Raw genomic sequence first — 19,802 nt, 5'->3', positions numbered from 1 at the left:
CCGCACTGTCAGAGCATCAGTGCTGCAGGAGAGCCGCACTGTCAGAGGGTCAGTACTGAGGGAGTGCTGCACTGTCAGAGGGTCAGTAGTGAGGGACCATCAGTACTGAGGGAGTGCCACACTGTCAGAGGGTCAGTACTGAGGGAGGGCAGCACTGTCAGAGGGTCAGTACTGCGGGAGAGCCGCACTGTCAGAGCATCAGTGCTGCAGGAGAGCCGCACTGTCAGAGGGTCAGTACTGAGGGAGTGCTGCACTGTCAGAGGGTCAGTAGTGAGGGACCATCAGTACTGAGGGAGTGCTGCACTGTTGGAGGGGCAGTAATGAGGGAGTGCCACACTGTTGGAGGGGCAGTAGTGAGGGAGTGCCGCATTGTCAGAGGGTCAGTATTGAGGGAGGGCAGCACTGTCAGAGAGTCAGTACTGAGGAAGGGCAGCACTGTCAGAGGGGCAGTACTGAGGGAGGGCAGCACTGTCGGAGGGGCAGTACTGAGGGAGTGCCACACTGTCAGAGGGTCAGTACTGAGGGAGGGCAGCACTGTCAGAGGGTCAGTACTGAGGGAGTGCCGCACTGTCAGAGGGTCAGTACTGAGGGAGTGCCGCACTGTCAGAGGGTCAGTACTGAGGGGGAGCTGCGCTGTCAGAGGGGCAGCCCAGACGGACTGCACAGAGCACAGCACAGTCAGAGGGTCAGTACTGAGGGAGTGCTGCACTGTCAGAGGGTCAGTACTGAGGGAGTGCTGCACTGTCGGAGGGTCAGTACTGAGGGAGGGCTGCATTGTCAGAGGGTCAGTACTGAGGGAGAGCCGCACTGTCAGAGGGTCAGTACTGAGGGAGTGCCACATTGTCAGAGGGTCAGTAGTGAGGGACCATCAGTACTGAGGGAGTGCTGCACTGTTGGAGGGGCAGTAATGAGGGAGTGCCACACTGTTGGAGGGGCAGTAGTGAGGGAGTGCCGCATTGTCAGAGGGTCAGTATTGAGGGAGTGCGGCACTGTCGGAGGGTCAGTACTGAGGGAGGGCAGCACTGTCAGAGGGTCAGTACTGCGGGAGAGCCGCACTGTCAGAGCATCAGTGCTGCAGGAGAGCCGCACTGTCAGAGGGTCAGTACTGAGGGAGTGCTGCACTGTCAGAGGGTCAGTAGTGAGGGACCATCAGTACTGAGGGAGTGCTGCACTGTTGGAGGGGCAGTAATGAGGGAGTGCCACACTGTTGGAGGGGCAGTAGTGAGGGAGTGCCGCATTGTCAGAGGGTCAGTATTGAGGGAGGGCAGCACTGTCAGAGAGTCAGTACTGAGGAAGGGCAGCACTGTCAGAGGGGCAGTAGTGAGGGAGTGCAGCACTGTCGGAGGGGCAGTAGTGAGGGAGTGCTGCACTGTCAGAGGGTCAGTACTGAGGGAGTGCCGCACTGTTGGAGGGGCAGTACTGAGGGAGGGCAGCACTGTCGGAGGGGCAGTACTGAGGGAGTGCCACACTGTCAGAGGGTCAGTACTGAGGGAGGGCAGCACTGTCAGAGGGTCAGTACTGAGGGAGTGCCGCACTGTCAGAGGGTCAGTACTGAGGGAGTGCCGCACTGTCAGAGGGTCAGTACTGAGGGGGAGCTGCGCTGTCAGAGGGGCAGCCCAGACGGACTGCACAGAGCACAGCACAGTCAGAGGGTCAGTACTGAGGGAGTGCCACACTGTCAGAGGGTCAGTACTGAGGGAGTGCTGCACTGTCGGAGGGTCAGTACTGAGGGAGGGCTGCATTGTCAGAGGGTCAGTACTGAGGGAGAGCCGCACTGTCAGAGGGTCAGTACTGAGGGAGTGCCACATTGTCAGAGGGTCAGTAGTGAGGGACCATCAGTACTGAGGGAGTGCCGCACTGTTGGAGGGGCAGTAATGAGGGAGTGCCACACTGTTGGAGGGGCAGTAGTGAGGGAGTGCCGCATTGTCAGAGGGTCAGTATTGAGGGAGTGCGGCACTGTCGGAGGGTCAGTACTGAGGGAGTGCCGCACTGTCGGAGGGTCAGTACTGAGGGAGTGCGGCACTGTCGGAGGGTCAGTACTGAGGGAGTGCCGCACTGTCGGAGGGTCAGTACTGAGGGAGTGCCGCACTGTCAGAGGGTCAGTACTGAGGGAGCACCACACTGTCAGAGGGTCTGTACTGAGGGAGCATCAGTACTGAGGGAGGGCAGCACTGTCGGAGGGGCAGTAGCGAGGGAGTGCCGGACTGTCAGAGGGTCAGTACTGAGGGAGTGCAGCACTATCGGAGGGGCAGTAGTGAGGGAGTGCCGCACTGTTGCAGTGGCAGTACTGAGGGAGTGCCGCACTGTCGGAGGGGCAGTAGTGAGGGAATGCCGCACTGTCGGAGGGGCAGTAGTGAGGGAGTGCCGCACTGTCGGGGGTCAGTGCTGAGGGAGTGCCGCACTGTCAGAGGGTCGGTACTGAGGGAGTGCTGCACTGTCAGAGGGTCAGTACTGAGGGAGTGCCGCACTGCCGGAGGGGCAGTAGTGAGGTAGTGCCGCACTGTTGAAGGGGCAGTAGCGAGGGAGTGCTACACTGTTGGAGGGGCAGTACTGAGGGAGGGCAGCACTGTTGGAGGGGCAGTAGCGAGGGAGTGCCGCACTGTTGGAGGGGCAGTACTGAGGGAGGGCAGCACTGTCGGAGGGGCAGTAGCGAGGGAGTGCCGCACTGTTGGAGGGGCAGTACTGAGGGAGGGCAGCAGTGGAGAGCTCAGCAAGAACTGAGAAAATAATGTAGCTTATGTATAGAGTGGAACAGCACAGAAGGAGGCCACTGTGCTTTCATTGGCGTTTTGACAGCTCAGTGCAACTGTCCTGCTCACTCTACAATTCTTTCCCACTTCGAAGACCATTGAATTCCCTCTTGATTTTCTTGTGATTTGAGCATCGACTGAATTATTTGACCAACGTATCAAATCCAAAATCAGACTTGACTGTGATCCCAACATTCATGGCAATATCTCTGCATGGAAGACCATCATCGCATTTCACCATCAGGAGATTCGCACCCTGCATCAAAACATCTCTCATTGTGGAAATTAATCTTTTCATGTCTTCAATTGAGCAGAGCTTCCCCAAAGCAACTAAATAATAATTATGGAATCCATTTCAACAATGCCAGATAATCTTACATTCAATTAATCACCAATCTCACAGGGAAGTGAGATTCCAAGCTGTGGGAGTTTAGGCTTTCAGCATGTTCGGTTCAGGGAAGATCAGAGACAGTGTGCATGCCACAGCCCAATCATACGAAGGCATTACAGAGTACAGTTCTGATATGTGATTGGGCAGTGGAGAGGAGGCTAGGAGCTCAGGAGTTAGAGGTCATTCAGGAGTGAGAGGTTATAATGAGGTAGCTAGTCTACTCTGTGGACTTATTTAATTTTTTCAGCAATTAGGGAATTCTTGTCCAAAACCCTGACCTCAGGAGATGGATTGTGTGGGTAGAGTCTATGATCGGGTCGAGATGCTACCAGACCTGCTGTCTTTCACCAGCAATTTCTGTTTTTGCTTCAGATCTCCAGCATCTGCAGTTGTTTATTTTACTTGAGCGTTCATGGGCAATGGGAGGACAATTAAATGGATGCGGTGAGTCAATGTCAACAGCTGTTGGGCAGCATGGTGTCTCAGTGGTTAGCACTATTACCTCACAGTGCCAGGGGCCTGGGTTCGATTCCAGTCTCGGGCTGCTGTCTGTGCGGAGTTTGCACATTCTCCCTGTATCTGGGTTTCCTTCAGGTGCTCTGGTTTCCTTCCACAGTCCAAAGATGTGCAGGTTAAGTGGATTGACCTTGATTAAAATTGGCCTGTCATGTCCAGGGGTGTGCAGGCTAGATGGATTAACCATGGGAAATGCAGGGTTACAGGGACAGGGTAGGGGGTCTGTGTGGGATGTTGTTTGGAGGGTCAGTGCAGATTTATAGGCTGAGTGGCCTCTTTCTGCACTATAGGGGTTATACGGACTGTGTACATTAATCTAGCTCCTATTACAGCGAAAAGTGTTTCAAGGAGCTTCATCTGAGGGACCTTGGTCAATCTTTGAGACAGCCACCTGGGGGAAAATTAGGATAGGTGGCTACAGCCCTGGTCAAAGTGAAAGGTTTTAAATGAGTCTTTTAGGAAGGTGGAGCAAATGGATATATGGACAGAGGATATTGCAGAGCTCACACAGCTTAAGGTTCTGTTCTCGGTTGTGTTGGATATGCAACAGGGCACAACTATGGCATTGAAGAGGTCTTGTCAAGCTGGAGGTTGCAGAGATAAGAAACAGCGATGAGATTATGACCAAGTCAGACCCATTGGTGATGTTGGTTGAGAAATAAACATTGACAGGGACACCAGAGCATCCGAGTGCTACTATGAAATCACAGCTGTGTGATCTTCTACATTCATCAGTGAGGAAAGAAGGGACCTGTCTTATCAGAAAGTTGGCATTGCCAACAGTGCAGCACCCCCCCCCCTCAATATTGGCACTGGGAATGTCAGTCTGGGATAATTTGCTCAAATCGCAGGAGCTGCTTTTGAATCCTTCAAGGATAAGGGTGTTACCAAGGAAGGATGTCGGGTGGGGTGTCCAGAGCCAAGCACACAGTTTCAGGATAACAAAGTGTGGAGCTGGATGAACACAGCAGGCCAAGCAGCATCTCAGGAGCACAAAAGCTGACGTTTCGGGCCTAGACCTTTCCTCTGATGAAGGGTCTAGGCCCGAAACGTCAGCTTTTGTGCTCCTGAGATGCTGCTTGGCCTGCTGTGTTCATCCAGCTCCACACTTTATTATCTTGGATTCTCCAGCATCTGCAGTTCCCATTAACACAGTTTCAGGAAGTGCATTTAGGACAGAGTGAGGAAAAATCACCACTCCAAGTGAAGTGAAGCTGTGGAATTCTCTACCACAGAAAGCTGTGAAGTCAAGTCATGGAACATATCCAAGGAAGGAACAGATTTTGTTTCGATTTCAAAAACATCGGGGAGGGGAAATGGGAAGAAAGCATGAGATAGAGCATTAGCCATGATCATACTGAATGGTGGAGCAGGCTTGAAAGCGTGATTCCTGCTCCTGGTGTTTACCTGGTGAGCTACTTTGGAGGAGGGAGCTCACAGCAGTGTAGAAATTCACTCATCGTGTAAGCAAGCTGAAGGAACACAGCTTCGATCACCTCATGTCCCTTGAGGAACAGCCTATCACTCGGGAGACTCCTACTTCTACAATAATAAAGTTCTTGGTCTACGCAAAAATGGTGGTGAAATGATAAATATTTTTCTTCCTTTCACACAACAAGGAGTTGCTGTGAAAATATTTGCCAAGACTCTTCACTCCCACAGTCATACGCTTAATTTAGCTCCATGACACCTACAAAGCTCGCACAATTTTACAACCCCTGAGGCTGGCATCAGCTGCTTACCACAAGCCCACAGATCCACAGGTTTAGCATAGGGATCCTTCCTTAATACTTCAGGTGAGAGGTACCCTGGAGTTCCGGCAAAACCTGGAAATCAAAAAGAAGAGAATGAATGGAGGAAATATTGGGATCCTCAAGCAGATTAAATTAAACGTCAATAAAACTTAAATACCCTGCAGTTCTGGCAGCCTCTGGGAGAGAATAACAGCATTAACATTTCAGATTGCACATAACTGATCTTCCAGTGTGAAGAAGAGTCATATTCAACTCAAAATATTTAACGTGCTTCTCTCCCTACAGAGCAGTCAAGCAATTCTATCAGAATCTGTTTTTATTCCAGATTTCCAGTACTGGTAGTATTTACTTTCTTATTAAATTAAGCAATATTCATTTCTACACTTTAATTCCTTTGGCCTTTCTCGAAATGCCTGTTGCTGCTTTGGGAAGAAGTCCTGTTTGTGCTCATGAATGGCATTGGCTTACAGTCTAGCAACTCCTTCATTTTAAAATTCTTGTCGTCGTTCTCAAATCCCTCCAAGACCCGGAGGCTTGGGGACCGCTTTGCAGAACACCTCCGCTCGCTTCGCAATAAATAACTGCACCTCCCAGTCACGAACCACTTCCACTCCCCCTCCCATTCTTCAGATGACATGTCCATCATGGGCCTCCTGCACTGCCACAATGATGCCACCCAAAGGTTGCAGGAACAGCAACTCATATTCCGCTTGGGAACTCTGCAGCCCAATGGTATCAATGTGGACTTCACAAGCTTCAAAATCTCCCCTTCCCCAACAACGTGCCAAAGCCAGCCCAGCTAATCCCTGCCTCCCTAACCATTCTTCCCCCCTCAAGCTCCACCCCCATCCCCTACCACTAACCCCATCCCGCCCCCCTGACCTATCCGTCCTCCCTGAACTGACCTATCCCCTCCGAACTCCCCACCTACATTCACCTTCATTGGCTCTAACGCTGCCTCTTTGACCTGTCTGTCTCCTCTCACGCTATCTTCTCCTTTATCCATCTTCTATCTGCCTCCCCCTGTCTCCCTATTTATTTCAGAATCCCCTTCCCTGCCCCCGTTTCTGAAGAAGGGTCCCGACCTGAAACGTCCAGCTTTCCTGCTCCTCTGATGCTGCTTGGCCCGTTGTGTTCATCCAGCTTCGCACCGTGTTATCTCTCCAAGACCTCACCCCTCTGTATCACTATTGCTCCCTCCAAGTCTGCAGCCTCTGAGATATCGGTGCTCCCTGATATCTGGCCTCTTGCTCATTCCCCCATCCCTCTATTTTAATTGTTATTGGCAGCTGTGTCTTCAGCTCTTTGGATCCTAAGCCCATGAATTCCGTCCTGAAACAACTCCAGCTCTCTCTGTTTCCCTTCCTTTCAGATGGCTGTTTAAACTAACCTCTTTGACCAAGTTTTTTCTCATCTGTACTAATATCTGCTTAGGTTGCTCGTGGTCAAACTCTCCTATAAAGGCATTGAGATTTTATTTGCTATGTTAAAGGCACTTTATGATTGTAAGTAGTTGTTAGCGAAATAAAATTACAATTTGAGCACTATTAACAACATTGAGGCTTCTCTGGATCCAGAACACAGTTATATCAGATACCCTTGCTAGTCTGTTTTTGTTGTGTGGTTATCACATAGCTTGGTGTGATTAATTGCACAGCAATGTGCTGATTTATCTGGCAACAAAAACCCATCGCAGAGAATTTGCAACGCAAGCCATTCGGCCCAGCTCGATTTTCTACTCTCTTCCTCCTGGAGTTCCTTAGAACCTTCAATAGTGTTTGGCCGCCAATCCAAATATCTCCTCCTTATTCAGATTTTTTTCTGAAGACGGGTCCCGACCCGAAACATCAACTTTCCTGCTCCTCTGGTGCTGCCTGGCCTGCTGCGTTCCTCTGGCTCCACACTGTTGTCTCTGACTCCAGCATTGGCAGTTCTTACTGGCTCCAGATATCTCCTCACATGGTTTCAAATCTCAGTTGTTAGTGCTGCAGGGCATCATCTCGGGACATTTAACACATTAAAGGGGCTATACAGATGAAATGTGTTGTTGTAGAAGTGGAACTCAATTGCCAAACATTTTTTAAAAAGCTGACTTTATAACAAAAATAAAAATTATCAGTAAAAGTGTCCATTCAGCTGTTGGTTTGCCATTAACACCCAATTTTTTATTTTTATTCTTTTATGGGAAGCAGGAGTAAGGCCATTTGGCCCATTGACCCTGTTCTGCTATTCAACTGGATTACGCTTCATCTCTCACCATAAGACCCATTTTCCTGCACTGTCCCCCGATCCCTTGACATTTTTATACTGAGTAATCTATCGGTCTCTGAAGATACTCAATTACTGAGCTTACACTGCCCTCTGATGTACAGAATTCCCACCTTCTGAGTAAAGAAATAACTCCTCCTTCCCCTTACTCAGAGACTGTGGGCTTTGAATATTCCCCCCGCTACCAGAAGCATGTCTGTATCTACCCCGTTACTCTTCTAGACTCGAGGGAACACAGGCTCAGTCTCCTTAATCTCTCAACATCACACACATGAAAGGTAGATACCAGATGCTGTCTGTTGCCTGACCATTTGTACTCCAAAAGGAGATTACAGCTTTAGTATTGTCCAGAAATCAATTTTTAAAAAAAAATCAATCCACCTTTGTAAATACTGATCAACACATGAATCTCACTTGTTCTTTGAGGTGAATGATACTGCTAAACATGGATAATTTATATCTTGCTGTGTTGCTGGTGGATGTGGATTAACAATGGCACATGAGAACTTGGATCTTTCCACTGTAAGAGCGACTAAGATGAATTGATGCATTTAAAGTGAAGTTAGAGGGGGAGAGGATTGTGTTGTTGGGGTGAGATAGAAGCAAAGTGGGGAGGAGAGGGACTTGGGACAGTGCAGGAAAATGATGTTGAGGTAGGAGATCAGCCATGGTCATATTGAATGGTATTGCAGGTTTGAGGGGCTGAATGGCCTACTCTTGCTCCTGTTCCCAAGTTTCTATTGTGCCAAGGGAAGTCATACATTAGCATAATGCAACCCAGACCTTGGGAAATGTCTCCTCACTTTAGCTTGAAGGTATAATGCTGACATGGTCCTTCAGGGCCGAATGGTCTGTGTTGTATAGATCATACTCCATTTTTGATAGGCATTAAGACTAAAAAGTTGCAGAGATTTGCAAGAACCTGAGTAACTTTACAGTTGAAGCAAACCCTATTCCACCTGTATCTCCCCCACTGGCAGCGAAAACATCTCCATTGACCCACGGCCCTGGAAATCGGCCGGGTTCACAAGGGCTGGATTACCAGGCGTCTCTAGCAAAGGGGGAAATTTGATCTGGTCCCATCATGCATAATATGGGGTATTCCTTTGACTTTGACCACTCACCGAACCAGGCCTGTTGGTCCCCTTCAACTTCTATAGCCAAACCAAAATCCGCAAGTTTCACAGCAGCTCCTTTAGACTTGGATGCAAGCAGCAGGTTTTCAGGCTGAGGTCAGGGAACAGAGAGACAAGACTGACAATTAAACATGGAAAGAGCAAGGGAGAGACTTAATTCATGAATCGTAGAATGGCTACGGTGTGGAAACAGGTCATTCAGCTCATTGAGTCCACACTGGACCATCCCACCCAGACCCAACCTCCCTAACCCTGTAACCCTGCATTTCCCATTGCTAACCCACCTGGCCTGCACATGTTCGGGCTGTGGGAGGAAATTGGAGCACCGAGAAGAAACCAATGTAGACATGGGGAGAAAGTGCAAACTCTACCCAGACCCTCACCCAAGGTTCGAACTGAGTTGACGTCCATGGTGCTGTAGGGTAGCAGTGTTAGCCACTGAGACACTGTGCTGCCTTAAACCTTTTATCCACTCACACTCCAGGTTCTCTCAGTTCAACTTGCAACAATGAATACTTGTTCCCCGAAACTAATCATTGTAAATGCCAACTTTTGATTACATTCCGTCTTAATTTTTTCCTCATTATCTTACTCTCACAAATGTTGATACATGAGTTGTTTGACGTAGATCGTGTTGTGTTCAACCCTCACCCTGGAGTCTCGAAGCCCAGGATCCAGGTTGACACTCGTTTAGCTGGAGTGCCGCACAGTCAGGGTACCGTCCTGCTATCCCGAGACCTCCCCTCCCCTCACAGATGGGCGTAAAAAGAATCCCATGGCATGGTCATTTATTCCATTGCTGTTTGTGAGAGCTTGCTTTGCAGAAATTGGCTGTCCCTTTTTAAATTTTATTTTTTCCTTGGGACTTGGAGATCGTAGCAAGGCCATAAGACATAGAGGCAGAATTAGGCCATTTGGCCTATTGAGTCTGCTCCACCATCTCTCAAACCCGTTCTCCTGCCTTCTTAATGTATCTCTTGATCCCCTTACTAATCAAGAACCTATCTACCTCTGCTTTAAATACACTCAATGACTTGGACTCTGTAACCCTCTGTGGCAATGAGATCCACAGATTCATCACCCTCTGGCTGAAGAAATTCCTCCTCACCTCAGTTCTAAAGGGGCATCTTTTCATTCTGAAGTGTCCCCATCGTGGCCTCATCTCTCCTACTATTGGAAACATCTTGTCTACATTCACTCTATCGAAGTCTTTCACTATTCTGTCAGTTTCAATCATATCCACCACCCCCCCAAACTCTAAACTCTATTGAGTACAGAGAGTTCTCAAATGCTCCTCATAGGACAAGCCCTCCATCCCTGGGATCATTTTTGTAAACCTCCTCTGGATCCCCTCAAATGCCAACACATCCTTCCTTAGATACAGGCCCAAAAATGCTCACAATTTTCCAAATGCAGTCTGACCAGAGCCATATACATCCTCAGCCCTGCATTTGTTGCACCTCCTTAATTGTCCTTCTGAATGTAATAGTGAGCCACCCTCTTGAACACAATTGAATGGCTCGCTGGGCTATTTCAGAACGTGTTCAGTATCAATGTCGTTTTCTGCAAAGGGAGCCCAGCCCTTTCGCTTATATTACAACAGTGACTACATTTCAAAAATACTCTATTGGCTACACAGTGCTTTGGGACATCCTGAGCTCATAAATGGCGCCACATTAATGCAAGCTTTTTTGTTTTCTCTGCTCGTGCATTTTAACAGAACAGCCCCGAATGTGATGACAACACTTGGCACAGGATCTAAACTCGGGATTCTGAACACTCAACACAACTTCCCTGGAGGAAACACAGATGTTTGCTTGGATTGCCTTGATATAATTGTCTTCCAAAGGAGCAAAAACAGTCAATTTCTAACCTACAAAAAAAGATTCATACACATAATCTAGTAAAAATTTCCTGGTAGTATTTTATCAACTCTCGGTGTGTTTTATTCCCTTCAGAGCAACGTCCATCTCTAGCTCTACAACAGCCTTTAGTCCTACAACTCCAATTCTCTTGAGCACCCATTCCACTATCAGTGGCATGTCTTCAGCTGCTTGGGCCCTAAGTTCTGAACTTCTCTCCTTAAAAGCTTGTCACTTCTCTCTGACTGAGCCTTTGGTCACCTGCCCTAACATCTCATTTGAAGGCAAAACTGTCATTCAGTTTAGGCTCCAGCAAATGCCTTGGGATGTTTTGCCATCTCAAAGGCGTTGCATAAATGCAAGTGGTTGTCTATTAATTGAACAATTGGGGCGAAAAATACAGAAGGAGACATCAACAAATTGCAGGTGGCAGTGAAATTAACAAGTCTGTTGCTTAGCACTTAAATTTCTAGTCTGTGGGCCTGTCACATTCTGGATTCTGTGCAAGCTCGTCTACTGTAAATGCACACAGTGCAATCATCAGATTATCAACGAAACAGGAGCAGACCATCTCTCACCAAGCTATTATTTGGAATTCAATTAACATCTCTGACACATGCTGCCTGCATAATCCTTCCTTCCTTCCTTAGAAACGTACAAATTACTTTGCAGCTCTGCCCTTATCAACGTGAATCAAGGGCTGAAGAGTTTTGAACACTCCGCTGCAGTTGTCCATAATGATTACATCAAACCTGCTGCAATCCAGCTACTGTTTAAAATAACTGCTTTAAAAGGCTAGATTAGCGCACGTGGAGCACAGCCAGAAGAGCAAGACACAGCTAAATCGAAACTGACTGCTCTGAAAAAACTATACCTACGGTACATTGTAGGTCTCCTTTCAAGTCATCTGTCAAAATCACACTAATCATGACAGCAGCTGCAGCCCATTCGGTCCCTCAAACCTGTTCTATCATTCCAATTGATCATCATCTGATCTGTACAGAGTAGATTCACAGTCCAAAGATGTGCGGGTTAGGGTGGATTGGCTATCCTAAATTGCCCATAATGTCCAGGGATGTGCAGGCTGGGTGGGTTAACCATAGGAAATGTGTGGTGACAGGGATAGGGTGTTGGGGGAGGTGGGGTGGTGGCGTATGGTCTGGATGGGATGCTGTTTGGAGGGTTGGCGCAGACTCAACGGGCCAAATGGCCTCTTTCTGCACCATAAGCATTCAATGATTCTATGATTTCTAACTCCTAAAGCACAGAGCAAAGCCATTTGGTCCACTGAGCTAGTTCTGGTTCTCTATAAGTGAGGCGCACTTCCCCACCCTTTCATAAGCACGTAATAATTGAGAGCAGAAGTAGGCCATTCAGCCCGTTAATCTTGCTCCACCATTTAATACGATCATGGCTGCTCTCACCTCGGCATCAACTCCACTTCTCTGCCCTTCAAACCTTTACTAACTTCCCTACAACTATGCACTTTTTGTCCCATCAAATAAATGCCTCAGTTGAACTCCACCACACTCTCAGGTAGCGTATTCTAATTTTCAACCGCTCGTTGTGTTAAAAAAAAGATTTTTTCTCATGGTTTTTCTTTGCCCATCACTGTAAATTAGTGTTCTGTGTCTCTTGATCGTCCACCAATGAGAGCAGTCTCTTTCTATCTACTGTAAGCGGGGTCCTCATGGGTATTGTTGTACAAGCAATCCCTCCCACTGATCACCATGTTGAATGAGACTATCAGCATTCATACACACCATGAGGTGGGTCTACTGCCTTTTGTAAGGTCAGGATCTGTAGGTAGTTTATTGTTTACAAAAACAGAAGTTGCCGGAAAAGATCAATGGGTCTGGCAGCCTCTGTAGAGGAAAAAACCAGAGTTGACGTTTCGGGTCCGACGACCCTTCCTCAGAACATTAACTCTGGTTTTTTTCTTCACAGATGCTGCCGAACTTGCTGAGCTTTTCCAGCAACTTCTGTATATGTTCCTGATTTACATCATCCACAGTTCTTTCAACGGTTTGTTGCCTGATAGCAACAAATGCAAGTTACACTGGTGTGATAGATTTTGATACGGAGATGATGAGGAGGACATGGTGGTTAGGATTTACTCTTTCAGGATCCTAAGCTGTTCTCCCACCAATTTCATACAACACCATGCGGGTGGTGCTTAAGGCACTCCTCAGTATTTACACTTTCAGACCTTTACACATTTGTTCGAGAAATATGAAGACCTCGCTCAAACCTCCTCTCAATGTTAACTCAGAGGAAAACAGTCCACACAATTGGAATCCCTCAACTCTATCACTCCTCCCGAAAATCTTTTCTGCACTCTCTTTAAATCCTTCCTGCAATATTTCATTTTCCCTGAAATTAGACACAATATGCCAGCTGAGGGTGAACCAGAGCTTTATAAATGTTCAGTATAACTTATTGCTTTTGAATTCCAAATTATAAAGTGCAGGATTCCAAATTTTACTCTCCAATTTCTCATCCTGCCACCTTCAATGATCTGTGTTCATATACCCAGGTCTTTCATTCCTGAAAACACTTTAGAAATGCACCTCTATTTTCTATTGTCTATTATTTCCTACCAACAATTCCACACTTTTATGTTAAACTTCATCTGTTGCCATGAATCCATGTCCTCTTGAAGTTTATTACCATCTATCACAATAATTTCAAGTTTTGAATCATTTGCAAGTTTTGAAATGTGTGCCTTGCACATCAAGTTCAAAGCACTGACAGGTACATGGCTGTTCTACAGGGCTGGAGTATCGCTGAAAATATATTTCTCATCTTACACTCTTCAGGTCAATTCACAAGAAATACTGCAGAAAGAAAAAATAACACTTACTCTGTATGAGAGGGGAGTGCTAATTAGTTAGCAAATGGTCGCATTGCATGGTAATGTACCAGTTAATGATGTCTGACAGTTAACTGCAAAGCTGATTGGTCAAGGCAGGGCCCTAAGAAATGAGCCAGAGATGTCTGGCACCTGTTTTGTTTAGCTGAAACAGAAACAGTCTGTAGATTGATGTTTCTGTCTGCAATGAACAAAGCTACATGCATTCATGTACGTAGCTTCCAATAAGTGCGGTGTAATACAGCTGTAAATTGGCTGCCAGTGTAATGTTTTGCACTCAGAATTATTTAGCAAGTGTTGTCCAATTATGGAATCATATCTGCCATTGGATATTGTTGCAACTTTTGAAAGCACAGGTTGGCTTGGCACAGCCAGTATCTTGATTAGTATTTTGGTACCTTGGGATATGATGTTTGATACGATCCACCAGTTTTTAGAACATACAGCTTACAGAGCTTGGCATCACATGACACTGAAACTCATAGACTGCATGATCCATTTTTGACAGGCAGAAAATCTTTTTGGATCGACATGAGCATAATGACTGAGACAAATGCCACCAGTGTTGGTCCGCGATTGTAGCAGCGCAAAATAATTGGCTTCACTTATTGGTCAAATTGGCTCTTGGGAGTGATCAACTGCTCATTGTCTGATTCACTGGCAGCTCCGGGAGGCAGACCCACATCCCTTAAGGGAATAGGCCCCCATCGAAGCCAGACCATATGATGCTGGGTTGGAATCAGAGTAGGGACCGAATCACCATCCACCACCCCTTCCGACATCCCGCCTTCACCAACACCTCCCATCATCCCTCCGACTCACACCCCCCAGAATCCAAAACATATGTACAAGAAGTGGGGGTGCCAGTGCTGAACTGGGATGGACAAGGTCAGAAATCACATGATACGAGGTTGGACTGGCAGTCTGTGTAACATCTGATCTTGTCCACCCTAGTCCAACATTGGAACCTCTACATCACGGCTACCATCATCACTAGCAACTGCCAGCTCAAAATGGAGAGGATCTCCAAGCGGATCATGCATATTGTCATAGACATCATGTTTCTATAGGTTGGATGATAACCGAGTGTGGTGTGATTTCTGATCATGTACAAGAAGGGAATTTTTTCTGCTTGCAGACGTACATCAATCTTTAATCTTCTTCAAAGGTAAGACATACCCAATCAGGATGAGAAAGAACCTCCCCTTGCCCTTCAACCCACGGCTGTTTACATTTTTAAAGTGTCTTTCACATAAGTGAAACTTTGCCAGGTGCATTATAAAATGATGCATGACACTGAGCCACACAAGGAGATGCTAGGGAGGGTGAGGTTGGCTTTAAACAGTATCTGCAAGGAGGGATGCCAGGGAGAGAGGCAAAAAGGTGGCTGTGTGAGAGCATGGAGTCTATGCTAGTGAAGGTACAGGTACCAACGGCATAGTTGGGAATGTGCGAGAGACAGAGTTAGAGGATAGTAGTTATGTCAGAGCTTTGGAGGGCTGGAGGAGATCGCAGAGGTCGAGAAGACAACAGCTCAATGGTATTATGGCTGGAAGCTGGATCTAGGTTCAAATCCTGCCAGGGCAGATAAAATAATTGATTAAAAAAATCTGGAATTAGGAGTTGAGTGATGACCATGAATCAATTGTCAGGAAAAACACATCTAGTTTACTCATGTCATTCATGGAAGGACACTGCCATCCTTACCAGGTCTGGCTTACATATGACTCCAGACCCACAGCAATGGCCCTCTGGCCAATTAGGAACGTGCAATAAATGCTGGCCTGCTCAGCGAATTGCACATCCAATGAATGAATGATTAAAGAAAGAGGTGAAGCCACCAGGGTATCTGAAAGTGAGGGCAAGAATTTTAAAATACAAATTTTTATTTTAAATTATGTTCTCTTCTATATCGGGGAGGTGGGATTTAAGATACTGCTTATCCAGGGCCCATTTCGTACAAGGGCCTGGTGAAAAAGCAGATTAGCTCTAGGTAATGATGCTGATCTGAAAGGCTGGTGCAGGGATGATGGGCCGAATGGCATTCTTCTGTGCCACTGTTGTGATTACAGGTCAGCGAGAACAGAGGAGACAGAGGACCTGGTATGTGTTACAACGCTGGCAGCAGAGTTTGGATAACATCAAGTTTATCGAGAGTGGAGCAATGGAAGAGCAGCCAGGAATGTGTAGGCTCAGGTCGAGAGGTAATGACAGCATGGATGATGGCTCCAGCAGCAGATGAGCTGAAACAGGGTGAAGTCAGGTGTTGAAAAGTGCTGGTCTCCTGTGGTGATGGCACAAACAGGAGGTTAGAAATTCATCTCGGAAAATACGCGACCCCAAGTTTGCGAACAGACAGTTGAATCACAGACTGTTGTCGAGAACAGAGCCAGAACCCAGAACAAGGGAATGGAGTTTCAAGCAGGGACCAAAAGCAGAGTTGTCGATATTTAATCCTAGAAAATGTTTTCTCACCCAGAAACCTCTGGTAGCAAAGGAATCGAGAGAGGAATTGGAGTGAGGTTGTGCTGGACATTGTGAAAACTGACACTGCACCTTACCTTCTGGAATATTGTGACCCTTCAAATTCTAGCCTTTTCCAAATTCCCAAGCTTCAGTGCTCCACCATCAATGGCTGTGCCTGTAATTGTCTGAGCCCTGTTTGTCTGGGTTTCCCTCCCTAAAGTCTTTTGCCTTTCTCTCCGCCTGCAACAGACTTCTTACAACCAGGTGAAGCAGTGATTCACCTGCACTTCAGTCAATCTGGTCAACTGTGTTTGCTGCTCAAGCAGAACACCTACACTTGGTCTGTAAAAATGCCCCAGAGATTCCTGTTGCCTGTCACTGCAACACACCACTCTGATCCCATGCCAGCATCTTTGTCTCGGGCCAGCTGCAGAGCTCCAGCAAGTCTCAATGCAAGATAACAAAATGTGAGGCTGGATGAACACAGCAGGCCAAGCAGCATCTCAGGAGCACAAAAGCTGACGTTTCGGGCCTAGACCCTTCATCAGAGAGGGGGATGGGGGGAGGGAACTGGAATAAATAGGGAGAGAGGGGGAGGCGGACCGAAGATGGAGAGTAAAGAAGATAGGTGGAGAGAGTGTAGGTGGGGAGGTAGGGAGGGGATAGGTCAGTCCAGGGAAGACGGACAGGTCAAGGAGGTGGGATGAGGTTAGTGGGTAGCGGGGGGTGCGGCTTGGGGTGGGAGGAAGGGATGGGTGAGAGGAAGAACCGGTTAGGGAGGCAGAGACAGGTTGGACTGGTTTTGGGATGCAGTGGGTGGGGGGGAAGAGCTGGGCTGGTTGTGTGGTGCAGTGGGGGGAGGGGACGAACTGGGCTGGTTGAGGGATGCAGTAGGGGAAGGGGAGATTTTGAAACTGGTGAAGTCCACATTGATACCATATGGCTGCAGGGTTCCCAGGCAGAATATGAGTTGCTGCTCCTGCAACCTTCGGGTGGCATCATTGTGGCAGTGCAGGAGGCCCATGATGGACATGTCATCAAGAGAATGGGAGGGGGAGTGGAAATGGTTTGCGACTGGGAGGTGCAGTTGTTTTTTGCGAACTGAGCGGAGGTGTTCTGCAAAGCGGTCCCCAAGCCTCCGCTTGGTTTCCCCAATGTAGAGGAAGCCGCACCGGGTACAGTGGATGCAGTATACCACATTGGTAGATGTGCAGGTGAACCTCTGCTTGATGTGGAATGTCATCTTGGGGCCTGGGATGGGGGTGAGGGAGGAGGTGTGGGGACAAGTGTAGCATTTCCTGCGGTTGCAGGGGAAGTTGCCGGGTGTGGTGGGGTTGGAGGGCAGTGTGGAGCGAACAAGGGAGTCACGGAGAGAGTGGTCTCTCCGGAAAGCAGACAGGGGAGGGGATGGAAAAATGTCTCAATGCAACATGGACGAGCAACACCTCAACTGTTACTAGGGGAACTTAGAGTTTTCAGGACTCAAAACTGAGTTTAATAATATTACAGCATGAACACCTCTTTCCATGTAGATTACCCAGCAGGTTCTGTCATAACTTGGGCTGCTTTCAGCACAGCCAACCCATTTTCAACTACTCATAGCCCCTCTTATCACCTATGTCGCTTCTCTTCTGCCTTGATCTATTAGCAACAATCCCTTTGTCTGCTTACCTTTCTTTCACCCCCTCTGGTCTCCGTCTTCACTACCCACTCACTCTCCTCCTACTTCATTCGCTTCCTAACCCCATCATCAGCATAAATACCACCTATTCCAAGCTTCTGATACCTCTGAAGAAGGGTCACTGGACCTGAAACGTTAACTCTGTTTTTTTTTCTCTCCACAGATACTGCCAGACCTGCTGAGTTTCTCCAACAATTTCTGTTTTTGTTTCTTAGAATTAAACTGCCTAGGCCGCTTTGACCAACATCGATCTCAATACAGAAGAAAAATGCTGGGAATCCTTAGTAGGTCATTCCTAGGCTCTTCAACATGGATCTGCATTAAATATGGCTCGATAATCACTCCTGTGAAGCCCCATTGGGCAATTCAATGTGTTAAGGACACCACATCATTGCAACTTATGATTGTTGTTAGTGTGAGAAAAATTATTTGTGCAAGTAAAGGAAGGAATGATATTCAGGGATTGTAACTTTAAATCTGAGCACTGCTTTGTTTGCTCAGATTTAGTGTGGGAGTATGCAGATTAGATTAGAATGTCATATGGACAACCTCCCCCATAAAAAGCAGCTCGCCAAAGATCTGGAAGCTAATTAACCCAGAGCACAGAGTAAATGTGGGCTGGAAATTGAAAGTTTCCAGTGTATTTCCATACGAATTAACCATTAAAATTCCACTTCAGTTCGGGCTGCGAGTGGGAGGTGAACTCCAACTTCAAAAGGAAGAAACATGAGTACAGGAGGAGGCCATTCAGCCCCTTAAGGTTTTTTCCACCACTCTCTTAGATCATGGCTGACCCGTGATTTAATTCCATCATCCCATCTGTGTTTAGTAATCCTTAACACCCCTTGCTCAACAAAAATCTGGCAACCATTAGTTTGGAAAATGTGAAATTGAGCCTCCAGCCTCAACATGGTCGGGGATGTGGGGAAGCGATTACCTAGTGGTGCAATTGCCAGACTGTTCATCCAGAGACCCCAGCAATGTTCTGAGCACCAAGGTTTGAATCCTATCACTGCCGATGGTGGAATTTTACTTCAACTAAAAAAAACCCTGTAATTAAGATTCTAATGATGACTGTGAATCCAATGTTATTGTTGGAAAAACCCATCTGGGTTTTGAATGTCCTTTATGGAAGGAAAGTACCATCCTTATCTAGGCCAGCCTATTTGTGACTCATTATTTCATAGAATCCCCATAGTGTGGGAGCTGGCCATTCAGCCCAATAAGTCCACACCGACCCTCCAAACAACATCCCACCCAGAGCTATTCCTGTAACCCTGCATTTCCCACAGACACCTAACCTACACATGCCTGAATATCATGGCTAATCCAGCTAACCTGCACATGTTTGGACTGTGGGAGGACTCTGGAGTACTTGACAAAAGTCTACACAGACGTAGGGAAAACGTGCAAACTCAACACAGATAGTCAGCTCAGGTTGGAATTGAACCCAGGTCCCCAGGGCTATGAAGCAGCAGTGCTAACAATGCAGCCACTGTGGCACCCAGACCGCAGACTCCAGACTCACAGTGATGTGGTTGATTTTTGACTAACCTCTGAGCTTTTAAGGATGGGCAGTAAATGCTCGCCTAGCTAGTGACACCATATCTTGTGAATAAATAGTTTAAAAAAAAGCTTGTCAAGAGTGAGAGGAACAGATTTCACATCTGCCCTGTGTGATCAGTAAAAAGGAGTAGGATGCATGACAGGCATGGGGGATGATGGAGGTTTGTGATGAGTGGGGAGGGACAGTGGTGAAGGAAAGTGTCGTGTGTGTAAAAACGTGTGTTTCAGCAGATTTATAACTGGGACGATGTGATAGCTACTCCTGTCAGTTTTGTTTTGTGATACTTCTTAAGATCTTTGACTAAAGTCTTTATTCCTTTGTGAGTCAGCGTTGAATTTTGCATCCTAGTACTCCTGCACAGTGCCAGAGAGATTTGAAAACGAGGATAGGGATTTTAAAATCACAGTTGTGCTTAATCCAGTCCTGGGGTTGACTGGTAAATGGGACATAATGAAAGTTAATTGATGGGCAGTAGAGTTTTGGATACATGCAGCTAATTGACAGTAGACAGTGAGAAACGGATCAGCACTTCAAAACAG

At 47.2% G+C, this 19,802-nt stretch overlaps 1 protein-coding gene across 1 annotated transcript in view; it reads right to left on the bottom strand.

Annotated features, from left to right (window-relative positions):
- The window catches only part of LOC125458180 (calcium/calmodulin-dependent protein kinase type II subunit alpha), a 230,534-nt gene that overhangs the window by 48,387 nt on the left and 162,345 nt on the right, over nucleotides 1-19,802 (bottom strand). Inside the window, exons 7-8 of the mRNA XM_048543163.2 lie at nucleotides 8,804-8,906; nucleotides 5,400-5,483 (exon numbers count right to left, since the gene is read on the bottom strand). Coding sequence (XP_048399120.1) covers nucleotides 5,400-5,483; nucleotides 8,804-8,906 — 187 coding nt within the window. The remainder of the gene's footprint in view (nucleotides 1-5,399; nucleotides 5,484-8,803; nucleotides 8,907-19,802) is intronic.

The sequence above is a fragment of the Stegostoma tigrinum genome, chromosome 13, assembly GCF_030684315.1.
Source record: "Stegostoma tigrinum isolate sSteTig4 chromosome 13, sSteTig4.hap1, whole genome shotgun sequence".
In the NCBI taxonomy this organism is placed as follows: domain Eukaryota; kingdom Metazoa; phylum Chordata; class Chondrichthyes; order Orectolobiformes; family Stegostomatidae; genus Stegostoma; species Stegostoma tigrinum.
This window is presented reverse-complemented; position numbering and strand designations above follow the sequence as displayed.